This window comes from Enhydra lutris, unplaced genomic scaffold (assembly GCF_002288905.1).
Source record: "Enhydra lutris kenyoni isolate GAN:26980312 unplaced genomic scaffold, ASM228890v2 scaffoldscaffold71, whole genome shotgun sequence".
NCBI lineage: Eukaryota > Metazoa > Chordata > Mammalia > Carnivora > Mustelidae > Enhydra > Enhydra lutris.
Window position 1 is genome coordinate 4,994,975 of NW_019154155.1, and position 23,595 is coordinate 5,018,569.

General features: G+C 37.3%; 1 protein-coding gene across 3 annotated transcripts in view; it reads left to right on the forward strand.

Annotated features, from left to right (window-relative positions):
• The window catches only part of LOC111159882 (zinc finger DHHC-type containing 20), a 70,430-nt gene that overhangs the window by 36,695 nt on the left and 10,140 nt on the right, over positions 1-23,595 (forward strand). For all 3 annotated transcript variants that reach the window (XM_022522533.1, XM_022522534.1, XM_022522535.1), the window contains exons 5-9: positions 9,177-9,246; positions 11,252-11,284; positions 11,896-12,016; positions 19,764-19,896; positions 23,446-23,572. In XM_022522533.1, coding sequence (XP_022378241.1) covers positions 9,177-9,246; positions 11,252-11,284; positions 11,896-12,016; positions 19,764-19,896; positions 23,446-23,572 — 484 coding nt within the window. The remainder of the gene's footprint in view (positions 1-9,176; positions 9,247-11,251; positions 11,285-11,895; positions 12,017-19,763; positions 19,897-23,445; positions 23,573-23,595) is intronic.

Here is a 23,595-nt window from a genome sequence, read left to right on the forward strand (position 1 = left end):
TTTTAAGTTATATACTGTGTATCTCATGAGTTTTGTTCAAATATGGGATAATATAATAGCTAATAATTATTCTGTTCTGAATGTTTTACACATACTCATTTATTTATTTGTCAGAGAGAGAGCACAAGCAGGCAGAGGGAGAGGCAGAGGGAGAAGCTGAGCAGGGAGCCTGATGTGGGACTTGATCCCTGGACCCTGGGATCATGACCTAAGCGAAAGGCAGAAGCTTAACCCACTAAGCCACCTAGGTGTTCCACACATACTCATTTAAACTTCATAACAACCCTGTGAAGTAAATACTACTGTCTTCATTTTACAGTTGAGGAAACTGAGACACAGAGAGGTTATAAATTGTTCGAAGTCATATGTGGAAAAATGGATTTAAATCTAGGTGCTCTGGTTCTAGAACCTACTATGCTGCTGAACTCCAAGGGGAAATAAGAGGAGTTTTACCTTTACGTGCAAGTTGTAGCTAAGGAATGTGACTAAGTTTGTACAAGATTTTAGGAGGGGGGTATTTGACTAACTTTTATTTTTTTCATGCACTTAATACTATTTTTTTTTGCATGACTAATACATTGGTGTACATAACAAAAACATGAATTTCAAGCCAGACCCTAGCTTTTCCATTACTAGTGTAGTGAGAGTCACTAACTTTCTAAGTTCTTGTTTCCTTATTTTGTTGGGTTTTGGGGGGGGGGGCTTTTTGTGGTAGAGGGCAGAGGGAGAGCAAGAGAGAGAATCTTTTTTTTGAAGATCTTATTTATTTATTCATGAAAGACAGAGAGAGAGAGAGAGGCAGAGGGAGAAGCAGTCTCCCCACTGAGCAGGGAACCCAGTGTGATACTTGATCCCAAGACTCCAGGATCATGACCTGAGCCAAAGGCAGATACTTAACCATCTGAGCCAACCAGGCACCCACAAGAGAGAGAATCTTAAGCAGTCTCCATGCCTGGCATGGAACCCAATGTGGGCTTAATCTCACAACCCTGAGATCATGACCTGAGCCAAAATCAAGAGTTAGATGCCTAACTGACTGAGGCTCCTTTGTTTCCTTATTTTGAAATGAAGATAATATCTGCATCTTTGGGTTAGTAGAAATATTTAATTAAATGAGATACATGCATTTAGTGTAGATCGTGGTATATAATAATAAATTTTCAGTAAATGATAGCTAATATAAAATAACCCTTTTTATATTCAACAATGTAAAGTCTGAATTATAATAATTATTTCTACTTACAGTTATTTAGATTAGATGTTCTTAACCCAAAGTCCAAGACTTCAGAGAATTTATGAATTCAGAGATAATATGCAAAGTTGCGGGTACATGTAGTTTTTATACCAAGATAATTCATACCAAGATAATCTGATTTTCAGAGCAGTATGTGTGCCCCTCACACACAAAGAGTTAATAGCCACTGGTGTAAAATCTTTACTCTTAAGGCTTTATTATTTTTCATTAATTATAATGGCTTTCCTCTAATCTGAATAATATCCTTCATCTATTCAGTATTATACCAGAATTATGCTAAACACTTTACTGGTGATTATTTAATCCTCAGAAAAACTCTGAGGGAGGTGCTACATTTGTCTTCATTTTAGAGATGAAGAAATGAGGCACAAATTAAGTGTCCAAAGTCCCCAAGTGATAAGATCTGAGATTTATAGCTTACCTTCCTTTTTTTTTTTTTTTTTTAATTTTCATTATTTATTTATTTATTTATTTAAAATACAGTGTTACGAAACTATAGTCACCATGCTGTACATGGCATTCCTAGAACGTCTTTTTGGGGGTTTGTTTTTTTAAGATTTTATTTGTTTATTGAGAGGGAGGGAGAGGGAGAAGCAGGCTTCCTGCTAAGCAAGGAGGCTGATGCAGGGCCGGATCCCAAGATCCTGAGATCATAACCCAAGCCGAAGGCATAGGCTTAACCAACTGAGCCACCCAGGTGCCCTGTATAGCTTACCTTCTGACTATAGGCAAAGTCCCTGCTCTTGAGCACCATTTTATACTGCATTTCTATTGCTTAGAATTCCAAACTTTGGGAGTTTTATCTTTTTTCTTATTATAGAAATAATATCCATTCATTCTTTTAAAAAAATTTACAGAAATACATATTATAGAAAGTAGAGCTTTCATAGACCAGAGACAAATGAAAATGATGGAGCTGTCTTCACAGGGAGGAATTGGGGGCTGGGAAACAGGGATGGGGAGGCTTTTCACCTGGTTCCTTTTTGGGCTTTTTTGAACCATATGGACTAATTATTATCTATTCAGGAAACAAAATGAGTCTTTCTAGACCTTCTCCCTCGATGGTGTGGATCCAACCGATACCTCTTTCGAGCTTTGTCCCTCACTGTTTCCTTGCATCAGTTCTGTGCTAAAGCACTCTTATCTTTCCCCATCTTTTTAATTGTCTTTTTCTCTACGACAATTATTTTTTCCTCTCTAAATCCAGTTTAAAGTTTTAATTCAGTGTCTGCTTCTTGAGCAAGAAATTATTTTTTTTTAATTTTTAAAAGATTTTATTATTTATTTGACAGAGAGAAAGACAGCGAGAGTAAGAACACAAGCAGCAGGAGTGGGAGAGGGAAAGCAGTCTTCCCACTGAGCAGGGAGCCCAATGTGGGGCTCAATCCCTGAACCCTGGGATCATGACCAGAGCTGAAGGCAGACACTTAATGACTGAGCCACCCAGGCGATCCTGATTTTTTTTTTTTTTTTTTTAAGATTTATTTATTTTAAGGAGAGAAAACAAGCATTCGTGTGTGTGCAAGGGTGGGGTTGGGGGTGGGCGAGGTGCAAAGGGACAGGAAGACATGCAGATGTGCCACTGAGCAGGGAGCCCAACATGGGACTCCATCCCAGGATCCTGAGCTCATGACCTGAGCCAAAATCAAGAGTCAGTCACTAAGTGACTGAGCCACCCAGGTGCCCCAAGAAGTGATTTTTTTTTTTTAAAGTCTGCTCTGAACTTCTCTAATTCTTACCTTGTAGGTCACAAATCACTGCCTCATAGTTATTTCTGTTTATCTCCCCTTCTCGACCTTATTCTAAGACTCTGGCAATCAGGAATTTTTCCCATGGCCTCTAACAAAGTGTCTTAAGAGATAGGCCCTCAGTAGGTGTTTGTTGAATGAATCTCTTCCTGGGTTTTCTCCATAATGGCTGTTTATGCACTTTTTGCGTGTCATTCTCAAGCAGAGGCAGTGCTTATCTTATCTGTATTATGCTAATTTTAGTGTAAGTGCTGTCAAAGCAAGCACTGTTTATGCAGTTTTAAGTCTCCCTAGTTTTCTCTCCTTTACTGGTTTTCCCCATCACAGTCTGAATTTATATTTTATCAGAAATAATAGTTACTATTATTATCCTAGTAACACCTGCTTTATTGAGAATCTGATATGTTTTAGGAGTTTTATATTTAATCTGCGCAATAGTCCTTTAACTTGGTATTATATGCACTTACCGAAGAGAAAATTGAGGCTCATGGAAAGTAAGTTACTGCCCCAAGGTCACAAGCTAGTAAGTGGGAGAGCTAGCATCCAGCCTAACTGGTGACAGAGTCCCTGCTGATTTCAGGACCATGTTTGCCGCTGCACCTTTACAGACTGGCTTTTCCAAAGCACATCAGTTTCCTCTTGGTATCTGTGTTCACGTCCTTTCTTTTTCGTTTCTTTTCTTTCCTTCTTTTTTTTTTTTTAAAGATCTATTTATTTATTTGAGAGGGAAAGTGCAGGACTCAGGGGGAGAGGGAAAGAGAGACCCAGCACGGGGCTCCATCCCAAAATCCTGAGGTCACGATCTTAGCTGAAGCCAAAATCGGTGGCTGCACCACCCAGACACCCCTGGTCCTTTCTTATATTTACATAAAGATTACTGACCTTTTTTTTCTCTTCTCCCCCAGTTTTCTCCTATAACGCTTGCTTCTCCACTTAATAAATCACAACCTTTCTTCCCTTCACTTAATAAATCACAAGTTTCTTCCCTTCATTCTCAGGTATACATCAAAGTATATGTCTCTTAAAAACAGCAGTTTGGTTCAGACTTTGTTCTAACTGCCATTATATTTTCTCTTCCCATTGAGTTAAATCCTCTTATAAGCTTTCTGCACCCAAGTCCTCTTTTTCCTTCCCAGCTAAATACCAGGCAACTGGCTTCTATTCTCCCTACCCAAAGTTCAGTGGCTCTTGTCATTCTGGCTTCTTGAAAAGCTTTCTTTGTTGTGCTTTACTATTCTATTTCTGCATCCTTGAATGATTATTCTTTCTACTAAATTTTTAAAAATTTTTTTTTCTTTTTTTTCAAGTTTTTTTAAACTATTTTTTTAAAAGATTTTATTTATTTGTTTGACAGAGAGATACTGCAAGAGAGGCAACACAAGCAGGGGGAGGGGGGAGAGGGAAAAACAAGCATCCTGCCAAGCAGGGAGCCCTATGTGGGACCTGATCCCAGGACGCTGGGATCATGACCTGAGCTGAAGGCAGACGCCTAACAACTGAGCCACCCGTGCGCCCCTTTTTTAAATACTTTTTTATTTATTTGACAGAGAGTGTTACAGCTAGAGAAAGAAAACAAGCAGGGGGTGTGGGAGAGGAATAAGCAGGTTCCCCACCAAGCAGGAAGCCTGATGCGGGGCCCAGTCCCAGGACCCCAGGATCATGACCTGAGCAGAAGGCAGATACCTAATGACTGAGCCGCCTAGGCATCCCTTTTTAATTTTTGTATTTCTTAACCTCACAAGGTTGCCTTGCCTTCATTCTTTTCATACTATTATTTCAGCTTTTGTTTTCACCTCTGGAACTCTAACACTAGGATATTGTGATCCTCAGTTTATTGTGTCTCAGTTTGTTTTCTTTGATAGTTTTTAGGAATGAGTTTCACTTTTTTGAATCTGAATTAAAACAGATTCAAGGACATTGTCACACTAGCAGTTACTTGCATTCCAAACCCTTTCTTGTATGTCAGACAAAGGAGTGGAGTTGCAGCTGAACCTGGGGATCACTTGTCCACCTAGAAGCCTACAGTCTAGCTGCAGGAGGGCCGCAGCACTCTTCCTGATGTTTCAGAGGGAAGAACCTGCAGACCTGTCCCCCAGAGCACCCAGTAGCCATTATTCAAGGCTTCATCACTCTTCTTGGCATGTGTCTTCCCATTCAGCATCTCCAGCTAAAGTTCATTTTCTGGGATAGTTGCACTGATATATCAGTTTATTTTCTACGTACATCCATGGGACTAGGTAAACTTGGAGTCCTCCTACTCCATCATCTTCCCTGGCTCCCACCAAAATAGCTGTCCTTGAGTGACCTATTACCCAAACCTACAAACCCAAATAAAACTGGATTCATCAGTTCAAAATTTAATACCATCAAGCGATATTTGTCACATGGTAGAAACTCTCTAAATATTTCTTGAATGAATGAATGAGAGAATGAATAAATGAAAAACATCCAGCCCCACTCTCCCTGCTTCTCCCAGACTGAGTTTATTTCTGCCATGAGCAGCCTTGTTCATCTCAGCACCTGAGACTAGAAACTGAAGTTTGCTGATTACTCCTTTTTCCTTGGTTCTTCTGTCTACTCAATCATCAGAATCCTTCGGAAGTCTTCCTCAAAGGTCTGTTTAGTTTGGTCTCATCTCAGAGCAGAATTCTCATCTCAGAATTTTGAGTGGAAGTATAGAGGAAAAAGAAAATAAGATACTCCTGATCCTCATCTTACCACTAATTCAGCTGTATATAGCCTTGGGCAAATTACTTTCTCTTGATATTGGGGTGTTTTTTATCTATAGATTGGAGAGATCGACTAGGAGATTTGTACGGTCCTATATAGGTTACTTTTTCTACATTGTGTGGTTTTATCTCCGTAGTATGCAACCCAGGTGAGGTATTATAGAACACACCCTCAGTAGATTATAGCTTATTCATTTAAGTGGTTATTTATATAGATTCCCTTCATCTTAAAGATATTTTTGTTGAAATTATAGGAGTAATACCTGCCCAAGATTAAAAAAAATTTTTTTAGGACACCAAATGAAATGTGAGGGGCATCTAGATGGCTCAGTTAAGCATCCAACTCTTGATCTCAGGGTTTGACTCTTGATCTCAGCTCAGGTCTTGATCTCAGGGTCATGAGTTCAAACCCTGCTTTGGGCTCCACACTGAGTATGGAACCTACAAGAAAAAAAGAAAGAAAAGTGAGTTTAACTTCACCCCCGCACTGTTCTCCAGGGGCACCCTGCATATCTTTGCAGGAATTTTTTATACTTGTCAGAGTATTGCATAACTTACGTACAATTGATTAATATATTTTAACAACCAGAGTGAATAGATACTAACAAATACAAATTTGGTTACCTGGAGAGTGTCTTTTAGCAGGTTTGACTTATAACATGACTTCAAAATAATACTTTATTTCTCTTATATTGTTAATTCACATCTAGAAGGTGGATGCATCTTATTATGATATGTAAAGAGATAAAAATATGTATTCTTATTCCCGTTAGAGATGTGAAACATGCTACATATTCAGATGTTCAACAACTTGCTCTTTTTTCTACATGATATATTTGCATTTTTCCAACTTAGGGTACATGTGTATTTTGTATGAAAAATTCTTGTTAATGTCTACATAGCATTCCACTATATGGGTGTATCAAAATGCTTAGCCATTTAGATAATTCAAGTTATTAATAGTGTTATATTATTCAAAACAATGCTGTGGTGAACATGTCTATAGAATTTTCTCGAAGTAGAAATCCTGGGTCAGAGAACACATACATCTAAAATTTTTATCGATATTGCCAAATTTCCTTCCAAATAGATTGTAGTACATGACATGATTCATGTACTTTTTAGAGAGTATGCTTAATTTAAATTTTTATTTGAACCTATTTTCTATGCTATTACTCTGTTGTTAGGATCACAAGTAACAGGCAACAACTTAAGCTTTTTAACTCCTTTCACACCAAAAAGCTACCAGAAAATATGAAACAGTATCAGAAATTTGTGCATTTTCCTGTATCTTAAGGACAGGATTACAAGAAGGGACTGGAACCCAGAATTAGAAAGCTAAAACTGGGACTCTGTGCAGCTTGTTTCTTCTTATTTCTGTATATTTGTTTCATTTTTATTTTTTTTTATTTATTTATTTTTTTTTTTAAAGATTTTTTTTTTTATATTTATTTGACAGACAGATCACAAGTAGGCAGAGAGGCAGGCAGAGAGAGAGAGGAGGAGGAGGCAGGCTCCCTGCTGAGCAGAGAGCCCGATGCGGGACTCGATCCCAGGACCCTGAGATCATGACCTGAGCCGAAGGCAGAGGCTTTAACCACTGAGCCACCCAGGTGCCCTATTTGTTTCATTTTTAACACTATCTCCCAGCAGACAAGTTTTCATTTTTTTCCAATTCACCTGGCAAAATATCACCATCACATGTTATTACCCAGTTACGGCAGCATGCAGCCATAATTCATTCTCAGTCCCAGTGCTTAGTCCACAGGAGAGAGAGCGTCAACTAGAAGCGGGGAGGGTGGAATGCACGCACTCACTTCCCAGAGAAGGAGAGAATGACTTATAGATTAGGCAGATATCCTGAAAGAAGCCATTTCAAGGAGAGTATTTGCCATTTCAGTGCTCTAAATCTATAATGTTTCAACTATTTGAGAAAGGCCAATAGTAATTTGCCTTGTTGCCAAGCCAGTACAGTTTGCTTTAGAGAACAATTAGTGTCTAACTATAAACATGTTGTTCTCTATTCATCTATAATAATGGTTTTTAAGGTACTTTTTGATTTGTGAAGTCTTGGGACATTTCCCTCATGAATCTCAAAGATCTATTTGTCACTTTTTTAAATTTCAAAAACCGAAACTTAAGGTTCTGTTCAATATACAGACTCTGATGGAACTCTTATTCCAGTGGACTCCTTCTCTTGAATTTTTTTTATCAGAGTACTTGAGCTGAATTGGGAAAACAAGTCTTACTTGATCTGATTTCTTGTTAATCTCTGACGTCATCCCCGAGTCCTTTTCACCCTGTTCAGGTACACCAGGCCCTTCCCTATTCTTTAAACAAACTAAGCACACTCCCACCTCAAGGGCTGTCCTCTGCTTAGAATCCTCTTTTTCCCAGTGTGACTTACTAACCCCCTTCCTTTAATTTCAGTTTTCTCAAATGTCTCTGAAATTACAGTATACAGTATACCAATTCCCCTTCCCTGCTTTATTTTTCTTATTAGCACCTATCATTAATATTCTGTTTATTTTGTTAACTTATTTATTACTCCTGATCTCCAAAAGAATGTAAGTTCCACAAAGGCAGGGATTTAAGCCTAGAACAGTATCTGGCACAAAATAGGTGCTCATGTTTTGAATGAATGAACATATAAATTGGGCAGTAATAACATATGTTAGAATTGAGTGGGGAAAATTTCAGGGTTTGTTTTTATTTTTTTATTTTTTGTTTTGTTTTTAAAGATAGATTTATTTATTTATTTATTTATTTATTTGACAGACAGAGATCACAAGTAGGCAGAGACACAGGCAGAGAGATAGAGGGGGAAGCAGGCTCCCTGCTGAGCAGAGAGCCCTATGCAGGGCTTGATCTCAGGACCCTGGGATCATGACCTGAGCCAAAGGCAGAGGCTTTAACCCACTGAGCCACCAGGCACCCCTTGGGGTTTGTGTTTGAAAATGTGGTCTCAGTTTTGCTATTTGGGATAGGGATGGGAGATAAAAGGTTATGTTTTTGTTTTTCTTGAAAAAGCTATTTTATAATGTTAAAAACAAAATCCCACAGGGTGCCTTGAAACGTTTAGACACTTCATTTTTATATTTTATTATAGACACTGTATTATAGTAGGAAAAAGAACTTGAATTGGGACTCCATAACTCTGTGTTATGCTACCTAACTGGTGTCTGACCTTGTTGAAGTCACTTACTTGCTATAGATTCTCTTTTTTCATCTGAAAACTGCTGGGTACTATTCTATTTCTGAGGTTCCCTTCTACCTCTTGACATTTTGATTTCAGAAGCTTTTTAATACACTTTGGTATTATTTTAAAATTATTAGTTGTAAAATTCACAGAATTATTTGTAAAAGAAATGAAAACAAATTTTACAGTCAAATTAACTAAGCTTACACATCCTTCAACAATTTCCTTTTAATTCTTAAATGTAGCCATCAGATACTGTGAAAGATGTCAGTTGATTAAACCTGACCGGGCACATCACTGCTCAGCATGTGACGTGTAAGTATTACTTGTTTGTTTCTATTTAACCTAGCACCAGAAGTTGATGACAGGAGAATGGAAGGGGAATGGAATGCTTTATACTTAGCAAGAACATTGTATCCTTTCCCTTTATTTGCTATGTTTGCTGGGCTAACAAAAATATTTATATAAGCTAGAATATACCTTGAAGTAATCTTGGTTAAGAGTTACTATACTGGTTGATAGAATATACTTCTTACACTTACATTTAATTTAATATTGATAAGCAAATAAGTAATAACCCCCTTGAGGGAGATAACTTTATTTCTTAGGTTAAAAAGACAGTCATGGAAAAAAAAGACGATCATGACACTTTTCTCATTTTTTTTTTAAAGATTTTATTTATTTGACAGAGAGAGATCACAAGTAGGCAGAGAGGTAGGCAGAGAGAGGGGGAAGCAGGCTTCCCACTGAGCAGAGAGCCCGATGCGGGGCACGATTCCAGGACCCTGAGATCATGACCCGAGCTGAAGGCAGGGGCTTAACCCACTGAGCCACCCAGGCACCCTACTTTTCTCATTTTTATTGTTAATATTAAAACCTAATAATCTGCAAAAATACTGTTTTCAGTTACTGTCTGTGACATTGTTCCCAGAAAATTCTCTCTCTCTCTTTTTTTTTTTTTTTTTTTTTTGTGCCCTTTTCAGAGGGTAGTGTGCTAAAAGAAAGATTCATAGTTTGGTAATCTCTACTGGTCCTTGAACTTTAGTTGGACAGGCTATTTAACATTCTAGGTATTAGTTTATTCATTTCCTATATTTCAGCAGTCACTTCTTATCTGCCTGGGGATCTATTCCAAGACCCCCAGTGCATGCCCAAAACTGGATAATACCAAACCCTACATATACTATACATACATAACTATGATACAGTTTAATTTATAAATTAGGCACAGTAAGAGATTAACAATGATAGCTAATAATAAAATAGAACAATTATAGCAATATATTGTAATAAAAGTTATGTGAATGTGGTCTTTCTCTCAAAATGCCTTCCGCTATACTCATCCTTATTGTGATGAGATGAAGGGAGGTAAATGACGTAGGCTCTGTGACACAGCATTAGGCCACCGTTTACCTTCTGAAGTATGTCCAAAGGAGAATTATCTGCTGCTGGACTACGGGTGACTGTGGGTAGCTGAAACCAGGGGAAGCGACTATGGATAAGGGGAACTGCTGTATTTGAAATGTTCTGTGGTCTAACTTCATACAAATCTAGATTAATTGTATTGGTGAAGAGGTAAATTTGGAGGGTTTTTTTTATTATAAAAGTACAGTACTGCTTATCCAGGGAATGCAATTTTGTAAATTATGTGGAAAAAATAACCATCTATAAGCCTATCATTATTAATATTTTAACATATTTGCTCCTAAAGTTTTATTTTTATGTGTTACATATTTTTAGTGTTATGTGTTTTATGTTTATGTGTTTTATGTGGTTAAAATAGCATAGGGATTTCTGTATTTCATTTTATCTTCCTCAGCTAATTTGTAAGCTGGACCTATCTAATTTACCTAGTGCTATGTGTACTACATCATATTAAAATGTCATTTGGTGTGGTTCAAGGCATTTGGCTATGCTCAGCTGAATTCCCAGTATTAAAAATCATCTAACTATAAAAGGCCTTCTGGAAATACCAGAACTTTTCTCTAACCTACTGGGTTAGTTTTTCTTTACTTTTTTTAGAGAAGGAGGCAGGGAGAGGAGAGGCAGAAGGGGAGGGAGAGAGACCATCTTAAGCAGGCTCCACACCCAGGATGGAGCCTGAAGCACAGCTCAGTCTCACAACCCTGAAATCGTCACCTGAACTGAAATCAAGAATCAGATGCTTAACCCACTGAGCCACCTAGGCACCTCTGGGTTGGTTTTTCTAAGATATTATTTGTAAAGGTAAAAATTTAAGCCAAAGAAAGAGAAAATTATCAGAAATTAGAATTAGGGGAATTTTTGTGCAAGGATTTTCTTATGTTTATTTGTTTTTTAGATGTGTTCTTAAGATGGATCATCACTGTCCTTGGTATGTATAAAAAAAGAGGAAATTACATTGGGGGTGGAGAGGTGGGAAGGAGAGAATTGAGAGTAATTTATCTCAGCATTCCCAAATTTTGAGGGTCAGTTTAATTACTCGATTACTCAAGATTGATCTGGTCCTATTTATATGCATATTTATGTATGTACATGTTTATATTAAATGTATTCCTTTAAATATATACTCTGATGTTATTAATCCAAGTAAGTGTATATTAAGAATTAACATTAAAATTCCAGATTCCCTCATGAATTTATTAAAAACACACATTCACAATTAAGATACTGCTCCCTACTTCCCAAATGACCCATTTCTAAGTAATAATATTTTTTATCTGCCATATGTATTATTGTTTTTATTTATTATAGTTTAAAAATAACATTAAAACGTACTGTCTTAACCATTTCTAAGTGTACAGTTCAGTAGTATTAAATATGTTCATATTGTGTAACAATCTTCAGAAATTTTCCGTCTTGCAAAATAAATTTCTATACCCATCACAGCCCCCCCCAGCCCTTGGCAAACATCATTTTGTTTTTTGTTTCTGATAGTTTGTGATTTATCTTATTTTTACAGTGTGATTTTCTTTATTCTTCTAGGGTGAATAACTGTGTGGGATTTTCTAATTACAAATTCTTCCTGCTGTTTTTATTGTATTCCTTGTTATATTGCCTTTTCGTGGCTACAACAGTTTTACAGTACTTTATAAAATTTTGGACGGTAAGTCTTTTTTCTGTCTTAAAACATATACGTAAAACTTTTTAAGATGATATATTCATAAAGAATTCATTCATTCTTTATTATAAGTAGATATACTTTATTTCAATTTTACTAGGTAGAATTTATGGATCAGAAAGCAAATGGGATTACAATTTACCTTCATATGTTTATTTGTAAATAAATGGATATTAAATAGGATATAGTAAACTTTTTTTAGTGAGTCAAACTATTTTCAGCAATATTCTAACAATAGACCTATCAATTTTAAGGAAGTAATTGCTTTTACTTGAGTTGAAGAGACTTACTGCAGTTTTACAGTAATAACAGTGAAATTGCAAATAGCGCAAATAACCACTAATCCGGTTCCTGCCTCTATAGATGTTAATCCTTTTTCTGTCATAAGTTGTGTTTTTTCCACATTTTTAATTTATATCTTATAACCCTGTTTTCTTTGATTTTTATTAAATCAAAGTTTTATATTTTTAAAGCAGTGTTTTTATCATTTCTTTTTTTTAAGATGTTATTTATTTATTCATTGTAGAGAGAGTGTATGCATTGCATGCACTTGAGCAGGGTGGGGGTTGGAGGGGGAGGAAAGGGAGAAGCAGACTCTGTGCTGAGCACCAGCCCTACAGAGGGCTCAACCTCATGACCCTGGGACCCTAAGGTCTGACCCCAGCCAAAATCAAGAGGCAGATGCTCAACCAACTGAGCCACCCAGGCACCCCTAAAGTACTGCTTTTAAATAAATAATCAGAAAATCAGAAATCAAAGGGGCACCTGGGTGGCTCAGTTGGTTAAGTGTCTGCCTTTGGCTCAGGTCATGATCCCAAGGTCCTGGGATCAAGCCCTGTATCTGGCTCCCACCTCAGTGGGGAGCCTTCCTCTCCCCCTTCCTATGCTCCTCCCCCCCTGGTGTGCTCTCTCTCTCTCGCTCTGCACTCCCTCAAATTAATAAATAAAATCTTTTAAAAATTAAAAATGTAAAAGCAGTACTTTTCATTTATGATTTCTGGCTTAAGTCTACGGTGCCTTTGTGTATATTAGAAGAGAGTACCCAGTTCTGTGTGGTCTCAGCCCAGTGAATTTTGGGTTCTGCTCTTCCCTTAGTTGTAAGTATCTTTGTTCAGTTTACAACCTACTTAATCCTACTCAGTGGCCCTATTTAAATGAAGAGGATTCAGTGCCAGTGAATAAAGTCTAAACTATAGAATTTCATATTTCTTTACCAGAAACTTCAGCAGTGTTTGCATATAGTGATTTATTAATTAAAGAATAAATATTTTAGGGGTGACTGGGTAGCTCAGTTGATTAAGCATCTAACTCTCAGTTTCGACTCAGATCATGATCCTCAGGGTCATCACATTGAGCCCTGATATGGGTTCCACACTGAGCATTTCCAGAAACTTCCTGGGATTCTTTCTCCCATTCTTTCTGCCCTTCCCCCACTCATGTGCATGCTCTTTCTGTCTCTAAAAAAAGAATAAATATTTTTAAAACTTTTTTCAGATTTATCATAATAAGGAAAGACTAATAAACTTAAATCTTTTTCTTCAGTTAACAAATATGTATTTAGTACCTACTATGTGCCAGGCAGTGTTCAAGGCACTTTGGATATATCAGTGAACAAAACAGAGTCCTGTTTTTATAGAACTTACTTTTGAGAAGAAGATGGCATATACGCATAATAAATAAGTAAATCCTATTGTGTATTAGGAAGTAAACACTGAAAAATAGTAAAAATAGAGCGGGGTAAGGGATGTGGCAAGTGTGTAGGGGTGGGTATGACAGGGGCAGATAGAAGTGCCAAAGAGAGTGATAAGAATAGACCTGCCTCAGTAAGATGATCAGATTTGAGCATAGGCATGAAGGAAGTTAATGGACACATGGGAGCACCTAGATAAATAAAGCAAATATTAACAGACCTAAAGGGAGAAATTGAGAGCAATACAGTAATAGTAGGGACTTTAATACCCCACTTTCATCAATGGATAAATCATCCAGACAGAAAATCAATAAGGTAGTTGGTATTAAAATGACACATTAGGCCAAGTGGACTTACTAGACATATAGAATACTCCATCCAAAGAAACAGAAAACACAGTGGTATAAAACTAGAAATCAGTTACAAAAAAAGAAAACTAGAAAACTCAGAAATCAGAATGATCTAAAGCAACCTAACTTCACATCTCAAGGAACTAGAAGAAGAACATACAAGCCAAAGTTAGTACAAGGAGGGAAATAACATACCAGAATGGTGGGTGCCTAGGGGGCTCAGTTGGTTGAGTCTTTGGCTCAGGTCATGATGCTGGAGTCCCAGGATCAAGTCCCGGGCTCCTTCTCAGCAGGGAAGACTGCTTCTTCCTTTGACCCTCCTCCTCCTCATGCTTTCTCTCTTGTTCTCTCTCTCTCAAATAAATAAATAAATAAAAACTTTTAAAAAGAAAAACAAAATCAGAATGGAAATAAGTAGACACTAAAGAGACAATAGAAAAGATCAGTGAAAGAGCTGGTTTTCTTAAAAAGATAAAACAGTCAAACCTTTACCTAGACTCACAAGAAAGAAAGAGGACTCAAAATCAGAAATGGAAGAGAAAACATATCTAATGCCACAGAAATACAAAGGATCATAAGAGACTACTATGAACAATGATACACCAGCAAAATGGACAACTTAGCAGAAATGGATACTTTCCTAGAAAATACAACCAAGACTGAATCATGATGAAGTAGAAAATCTGAAGAGATTAATTGCTAGTAAGGAGATTAAATCAGTAATCAGTAACTTCCCAATAAACAAAAGTCCAGGACCAGATGGTTTGGTAGTGAATTCTACCAAACATACATACATACATTTATTTATTTATAAATAAAGATTTTTATTTATTTACTTGACAGAGAGAGAGACAGCAAGAGAGGGAACACAAGCAGGGGGAGTGGGAGAGAGAGAAGCAGGCTTCCCACAGAGCAGGGAGCCTGATTCAGGGCTCCATCCCAGGACCCTGGGGTCATGACCTGAACTGAAAGCAGATGCTTAATGACTGAGCCAGGTGCCCCTCTACCAAACATTTAAAGAACTGCTAGTCCTCAAAATCTTCCAAGAAAATAGAAGAGGGAACACTTCCAAATTCATTTTATGAGGCCAGTATTACCCTGATACCAAAAATGGACAAGGGCACTATAAGAAAATAAAATTATAGGCTTTATATACTTGTTGGCCCAAAGATGTAAAAATATTTAAAACAATATTAGCAAGCTGAATTCAGCAATTCGTTGAAAGAATCATACACTGTGATCATGTGGATTTATTCCAGGGATGCAGATACGGTTCAGTATCTTTAAATCAATCAGCATGACATACCACATTAACAAAATGAAGGAAGAAATATGATCATCTCAATAGATACAGAAAAGCATTAGATAAAATTCAACATCTATTTTTGATAAAAATTCTTAACAAAGTAGGTATGGAGGGAATATATCTCAACACAGTAAAGACCTTATATGACAATCCCACAGCTAACATCATACTCAGTGATGAAAGACTTTAGGCTTTCCCCCTAAGATTAAGAAAAGACCTGGATTCCCACTCTTGCTATTTATTCAACACAATATGTATTGGAAGTCCTAGCCAAAGCAATTAGGCAAGAAAAAGAAAAAATTCAAGTAGGAAAAAAGTAAAGCTGTCTCTATTTGCATAATACATAATATTATATTTAGAATACCCTGAAGTCTCCACCAAAAACTGTTAGAACCAAGAAACCAATTAAGAGTAGTTGCAGAGTTCAAAATCAATTGCATTTCTATACAGTAGTAACAGACTATAAGAAGAGAAATTAAGAAATTAAGAAAGAGGGGCGCCTGGGTGGCTCAGTGGGTTAAGCCGCTGCCTTCGGCTCAGGTCATGATCTCAGGGTCCTGGGATCGAGTCCCGCATCGGGCTCTCTGCTCAGCAGGGAGCCTGCTTCCCTCCCTCTCTCTCTGCCTGCCTCTCTGTCTACTTGTGATCTCTCTCTGTCAAATAAATAAAATCTTAAAAAAAAAAAAAGAAATTAAAGATAGGTGAGAGACCTGTACACTGAGAACTATGAGAGACTGATAAAAGCAATTGAAGGCACAAATTAATGGAAAGTTCATCTGTGCTCATGGACTGGAAGAATTAACATTGTTAAACATGAAGAATTAATATTGTTAAAATGTCCATACTACCAAAAGCCATTTACAGAATCAGCGTAATCCCTAACGAAGTTTTTCACAGAAGAACTTAGACATTTTCAACACAGACATTTTTCACAGAAATAGAACAAACAGTTCTAAAATTTGTGTGGAACTGCGAAAGACCCCAAATAGCCAAGGCAGTCTTGAAAAAGAAGAACAAAGCTGGAAGTATCACACTTCCTGATTACAAACCATATTACAAAGCTGTAGTAATCAGAACCCTGGTATTGGCGTGAAAACAGACACATAGACCAATGGAACAAAAGAGATAGGCCAGAAATAAACCAATGGATCTTTGGTCAGTTAATTTACAACAAAGGAGCCAAGAGTATACCGTGGATAAGGGTAGTCTCTGTAATAAATAATGTTGGGAAAAATGGATAGCCACATGCAAAAGAATGAAACTGGATCTCTATCTTACATCATAACAAAAATCAATTACAAATGGATTAAACACTTGAACATAAGCCCTGAAACCATAAATCTAGATTTTAAGAACATTAGCAGTAAGCTCCTTCACATTGGTCCTGGTGATGATTTTTTAGATTTAACAGCAAAACCAAAATAACAAAAGCAAAAGTAAATAAGTGGGACTACATCAATCTAAGAAGTTTCTATACAGCAAAGGAAACAATAAACAAAACAAATGGCAGCATACTGAATGGGAGAAGATTGCAAGTCATATATCTGACAAGAGCTTAATAGACAAAATATATAAAGAACTACAACTCAGTAGCCCCCCCTCCCAAAAAAAGAAATTTAAAAATTGGGCAGAGGATCTGAACAGACATTTTTCCAAAGACATGGATGGCCAGCAGGTACACGAAAAATTGCTCAATGTCTGATCAGGGAAATGCAAATCAAAACCACAGTGAGATACCAACTCATACCTCTTAGAATGGCTGTTATCAAAAGATAAGAAGTAGTATTGGCGAGGATGTGGAGAAAAAGGAACCCATGTACTGTTGGTGGGAATGTAGATTGGTTTAACCACTATGGAAACAGTATAAAGATTCCTCCAAGAATTAGAGCTACCATATGATCCAAGCAATTCTACTTCTGGATATTTATCCAAAGGAAATGAAATCACTAACTTGAAAAGATATGTGCGTGCCCCATGTGCATTGCAGCTTATTTATAATAGCCAAGACATGAAAACAACCTAAGTGTCCCATCAGTGGATGAATGGGTGAAGAAAATGTGTGTGTGTGTGTGTGTACGTGTACGTGTGTGTGTGTACGTGTACGTGTACGTGTACGTGTACACAATGGAATATTACTTGGCCATAAAAACTTAGGAAATCCTGCCATTTGTGATCACATGAATGGGCCTGGAAGACATTACACTAAGTGAAACAAGTCAGAGAAAGATAACTGTTTTTGTCAATTATGTGGAATCTAAAAAAAATTTCTTTTGGACTCCTAGATAACAGATTGGTGATTGTTGGGGCAGTGGGTGGGGGGTGGGTAAAGTGGATGAAGGTGCTCAAAATAACATGAATAAGTTTTGGGTATATAATGCACCATATTTGGTGACTATAGTTAGGTATATTTGAAAGTTGCTAAGATAGTACATCTTAAAAGATCTCATCACTAGAAAAAAAATTTTATAATTGTGGTATGGGTGTTAACTAGACTTATTGTGACTTTTGCAATTGTACATATTGTGACTTTTGCAATGTGTACATATATTGAGTCATGTTTTACACCTGAAACTAATAAAATGTTATATGTTCAGTTGTATCTCAATTTTTTAAAAAGAGTGTGATCAGGGTAGATTTTCAAAGGTAAGATTTGAGCAGAGACTTAAAGGGAGTTAGTGGACATTTGAGAGAAGAACATTTTTGAAGAAACATCTGGAGTTTGGAGCAAAGGCCCCAAAGTAGGAGCGTCCCCTCTATGTTTGTTTAACAGCAAGGAGGCTAGCTAGTGTGGCTGGAGTAGAATGAGCAAGAATGGGATTAATGAGAAGTCCGGGCAGTGGGCCTTGGAGAGTGTTGGAGGACTGTGTCTTTCGTTCCTCAGTGAAACGGGAGCAGAGGAGTAACATGGTCTTAATTATAATGGATCACTCTGATTACAGAGCTGAAACTAGACTGCAGGTCAAGTGACAGCACCTCTTAGAAGGCTTTTGCAGTCATAGTGAGTGAAGGTGATAAGTTTTCAGAGTTTTTAGAAACTGCTAATCAAAAGTTTTTAAATAAAAGCTATTTGCTAAAAAAAAAAAAAAATTTTCTTTCCTAGATTTAAATCTCTTTAAAAAACAGAGGGAAAGTATATATTTAAAGTGTACCTCGAATGTGCTTGAGGAGCTAAATATTCTTTGTTTTTGTTTGTTTGTTTGTTTGTTTGTTTTAGGAGCTAAATATTCTTGTCTGTTTTCACTTTTGTGTTTTTGGAAAAAATTGTTGTCAATAACCTTTAGAAAACAACATCTCAGTGTTCCTTCAAAATAAAAGATTTATAAAACTAGTGTTCAGGATAATTTTGTATAAAATTTGGTTTCTTAATACATTATCTTTATTTGTACAAGCTTTGCCGCAGGAAATCTACAGAGAGTTGTCCAAAGGTAAAATAACATTATTGCCATGCCATTCTTGTGACAATTTATAGTAAATATGTATAATATTCATTTGCTTCACAAGATGGGAAGTTAAAAGAATTGCTTGGTATGTTTAAAAGGCACTGTGGTTACTCTGGGAGAGAAGAGTAAAAAATACATGTCAGAATAATCTAATACTAAAAACCTTCATTTTATCCTGTAAACTATGTTTAAATCAATCCAGGACCACCTCATGTTCTAGTAGAGTCTGTAATTTGCCCATGTGGTTTTATTTTAAGAGCTAACACTTAAAGGCTTCCTCTTTCTCCTATTAATAGATACTAAGATTTTGCTTCTGTTAAAATGAATATAGCCATAAGAAAAGGGGTAACAGCAAAGCTGTTTTCATTCACTAATACCTTGTGGTAAATGTATTTACCAAAACTGCTAATTACCCAAAATAAATAAATAAATAAATAAAAAGTGTAGGAATTGAGTGAGGGTAAAAAAAGTAGAGATTGAACAGCTGAGGGCATGGGGATATATGCTGGGGTCTTCCAAAAATAGAAATTAAAGAAATACACAAATTTATCACAATTAGTATCTGGTTAGCAACATTTATAATTAAAATAAGCAAATACTTTAGCATATATCCTGGATATCAGGGAAAGCTTATGAATATATGCATAAAGTACAAAAGAAAAAAATGAGTTAAAATGCATCTTTTTATTGAATATATTACTAAATTTTTTAAATGTTTAAGAGTAATTTTTTTAAATGACCCTTTCAACATTTCATACAAGCAAGCTCCTTTGATAATGCCAGTTTTCTGTTTTGGGAGATGTTGCTTTTGGATTTATTTTCTAAATTTATTCTTCATATCTGGCAAGATTTTTGGTAGATTCAGCAGTCTTTAGGAAGAATCAAATAACAATATACTTTAAGGGCTGACTATTCTAAAATTAACTCTTCTTTCTTCCTTCCTCAGAATGAACTCTCTGATACACGTGCGAAATTCCACGTACTTTTCCTTTTCTTCGTGTCTACAATGTTCTTCATCAGCGTTCTATCACTTTTCAGCTACCACTGCTGGCTAGTTGGAAAAAACAGAACAACAATAGGTAAGTAGGCTAAAAGAAATCATAATTATTTAGGAAAATGACCACAAATGACTATGAAATCATGAGGACAATAGATGATAAAGAAATAGAAAATCATTCTGTATTAAGGTTTACTGTAACTAGATAAGAACAACTGGTATATAATAAATGTAGAGTTTCAATATTTTGAAGATTGAGGATGTGAGATTGGCATTTGCATGTATTTTCAGTAGTACACTATATATAAAAGAACTATATAAATTTTATTTTTTTAAGATTTATTTATTTATGAGAACAAATAAGCAAGCAGGGGGAGGAGCAGAGGGAGAGGGAGAAGGAGAGAAGCAGGGCTCACTCTCATGACCCTGAGGATCATGACCTGCACCAAAACCAAGACTCAGTTGCTTAATGGACGGAGCCATCGAGGCACCCCCCCACAGCTTATCTTTTAGCTAAAACGTATTCTTTAATTTTTCCTCACCTGTGATTACACAGTGACTGGCGTGTTCCCTGATTGAGGCTAAGGAGTAGCATTTTTGGCATGGTTAATCATTTCCATCTTTATGTCAACTATACCACTAATATCAGCATTTATTTCCTTATTTTGCTCATTTTTTAAAAAGTGAAATAGAGGGGGAGGATTCATTAAGGTATTAAAATAATTGGACAAACATTTCCTAAATAAAGGTGGTATGACATTGACTCAAACTAAGCTATTAGCCTGTAAGTGGCCACTGTGCTATAATTGAAATATTTCGGCATTGGCTGATGTATACATCAGCCAATCAGATACAAAATAGGAATCTGTCACATTGTTTCATAGGAAAGTCAAAGACTCCTTGACATCTAAAGCCATATGTCTACCAGAGCAATTGGAGGCAGATAGATTATAATACAGAAAGATGAAGACATTTTAGGGAAGCTTTCAGATATGTTTATATTTGGATTATTTTAACTTTGTGTCTTACTGAGTCATATAAAAGCATGATGGGCTCCAGGGTAGGGATTTCTATGCCCTTTCTTCTCCAGCTCACTCTCCATTATGGAACTCTCCTCTAGTTCCATCATGCCTTCATCCCTTTTCTATGTAAATAAACTTTCTTGTATTTAGTAATTAATTTGTTATCCTCTTCACAGAGTACCCTGCCATCTCCTTACCTTTACTCATCAATGATAAAAGGCAGCTTACATGCAAAGTCTAGCCCTTATGAACTATGCCAATTAAAAAGGAAGAGATTTCGCATAGAAAAGTAGATTTCTTTTAAAAAATTGCTAAGTCTGGTAACAGTAGGCCCATGTTCTGGGGCGCCCGGGTGGCCCAGTAGGTTAAGCCCCTGCCTTCAGCTCAGGTTATGATCTCAGGGTCCTGGGATTGAGCCCCGCATCAGGCTCTCTGCACGGCAGGGAGCCTGCTTCCCCCTCTCTCTCTGCCTGCCTCTCTGCCTACTTGTGATCTCTCTGTCAAATAAATAAAATCTTTACAAAAATAAAAAACAGGGGCGCCTGGGTGGCTCAGTGGGTTATAGCCTCTGCCTTCAGCTCAGGTCATGATCCCAGGGTCCTGGGATCGAGCCCCGCATTGGGCTCTCTGCTCAACAGGGAGCCTGCTTCCCCTTCTCTCTCTGCCTGCCTCTCTGCCTACTTGTGATCTCTGTCTCTCAAATAAATAAATAAAATCTTTAAAAAATAATAAAAATAAAAATAAAAAAATAAAAAACAACAGTAGGCCCATGTTCCTATATGGCATTCTTCAGTTGGAACTGAGTAGTAGCTGACTGCTTTAGATGGGAGCCTGAACACTTTAATTTGCCATAGTTCCAAGCCTGCTTCATTTCCTGCCTAACCCCTTAGTTATGAGAGAGGTGTACTTTATGGGAAACCTAGTGTTCTCTTTAAGCAGTATTCTTCTCTCTAAGCAGTATTTTTCAGTCTTTTTTGCCAGTGACTACAGTAAGAAAGGCATAATTTATATTGTGACCTAGGGGATACACATGTTTATAAAATTATATAAATAAAATAGGCAAATATTTTCAGAACATCATTAATCTCTACATATGCAATGTACTGTAATATTTTCGGTTTTAGTTCATTAAAAAGAAATGCTGGTCACACACACACACACACACAAAAATATATGTGAAAAACACCTTTTAAGGTTTTTAACCCTTATTTTGAAAAAACTACCATGGCACACCACCTCCTTTACAGCTCACCTTCCACACCCTTGGCCCTACCTAAGCTGGTTCTCTACTGCTCCTTCCAGAGTTCTGTTCAGATTCTGTCCTTGGAGAACACTTTCTGTCATCTCCACCCTTCTCCGTAACTGTCCCCTACCTACCTTGAGACCATTTCCCCAGTTTAAAGAGTTTCTGTATTCAAACAAATGCTATTATCCCAAACAGGCAAGCTGGTCCCTTTGATGCTCATGGCCAATCTTTACCATAAATTAAACACTGAATCTTTTAATCTCTTGGAACTGAAGAGCACCTGAAATTGTCAATTTGATCTTTCCATTCTCTGGCCACTATCATCCTTGCAGCTCTCTTTTTCTGTACTCCAACTATATTTCATCTTTTACACTGCCTGCATTCTCCTGGTCTCATTTCTCACCTTTCCCATCCTAGATCCTGTAACAAATGACAACTCTTTTTAAAAGATTTTACGTATTTATTTGACAGAGAGGGATCACAGGTTGGCAGAGAGGCAGGCTGGGTGGGTGGGTGGGGGGAAGCAGGCTCCCTGCTGTGCAGAGAGCCTGACATGGGGCTCGATGCGGGGCTCTATCTCAGGACCCTGAGATCATGACCTGAGCCGAAGGCAGAGGCTTAACCCACTGAGCCACCCAGGTGTCCCGACTTTAACAACTCTTAACAGCACTCTCACACTATACATGTCCTGGCTTTCTCCTATAATTCAGCTACTGATCCATGACCTGAGCTATTCCAACTCTCTACTCTATCCACAAGTAGGTCAGGGGTGTAGAAAGCTGAGGAAGGCAGTCTCACTCCCATAGCAACTGGTGCACCTACACATTTAAAGTGTCAGACCTCGGGGCACCTGGGTGGCTCAGAGGGTTAAGCCTCTGCCTTCAGCTCAGGTCATGATCCCAGGGTCCTGGGATCGAGGCCTGCATCAGGTTCTCTGCTCAGCAGGGACCCTGCTTCCCCCCTCCGCCCCGCCCTCTGCCTGCCTCTTTGCTTACTTGTGATCTCTCTCTGTCAAATAAATTTAAAAAGTCTTTTTTAAAAAAAGATATAGGGGCGCCTGGGTGGCTCAGTGGGTTAAGCCGCTGCCTTCGGCTCAGGTCATGATCTCAGGGTCCTGGGATTGAGTCCCGCATCGGGCTCTCTGCTCAGCAGGGAGCCTGCTTCCCTTCCTCTCTCTCTGCCTGCCTCTCTGCCTACTTGTGATCTCTGTCTGTCAAATAAATAAATAAAAATCTTTAAAAAAAAAAATTAAAAAAAAATTAAAAAAATTAAAAAAGATATAAAGCAAGAAAATTGCTACTTTCCATCCTCATATAATTTTTAAATAGATTAACTCTTTTTTTAATATATGTACATATAACAGAATCATTCCGCTCCGCCACATTTTCATATGGACCTGATGGAAATGGTTTTTCTCTTGGATGCAGTAAAAATTGGAGACAAGTCTTTGGTGATGAAAAGAAATACTGGCTACTTCCAATATTTTCAAGGTAATGTACAAAATGCAGGTCTC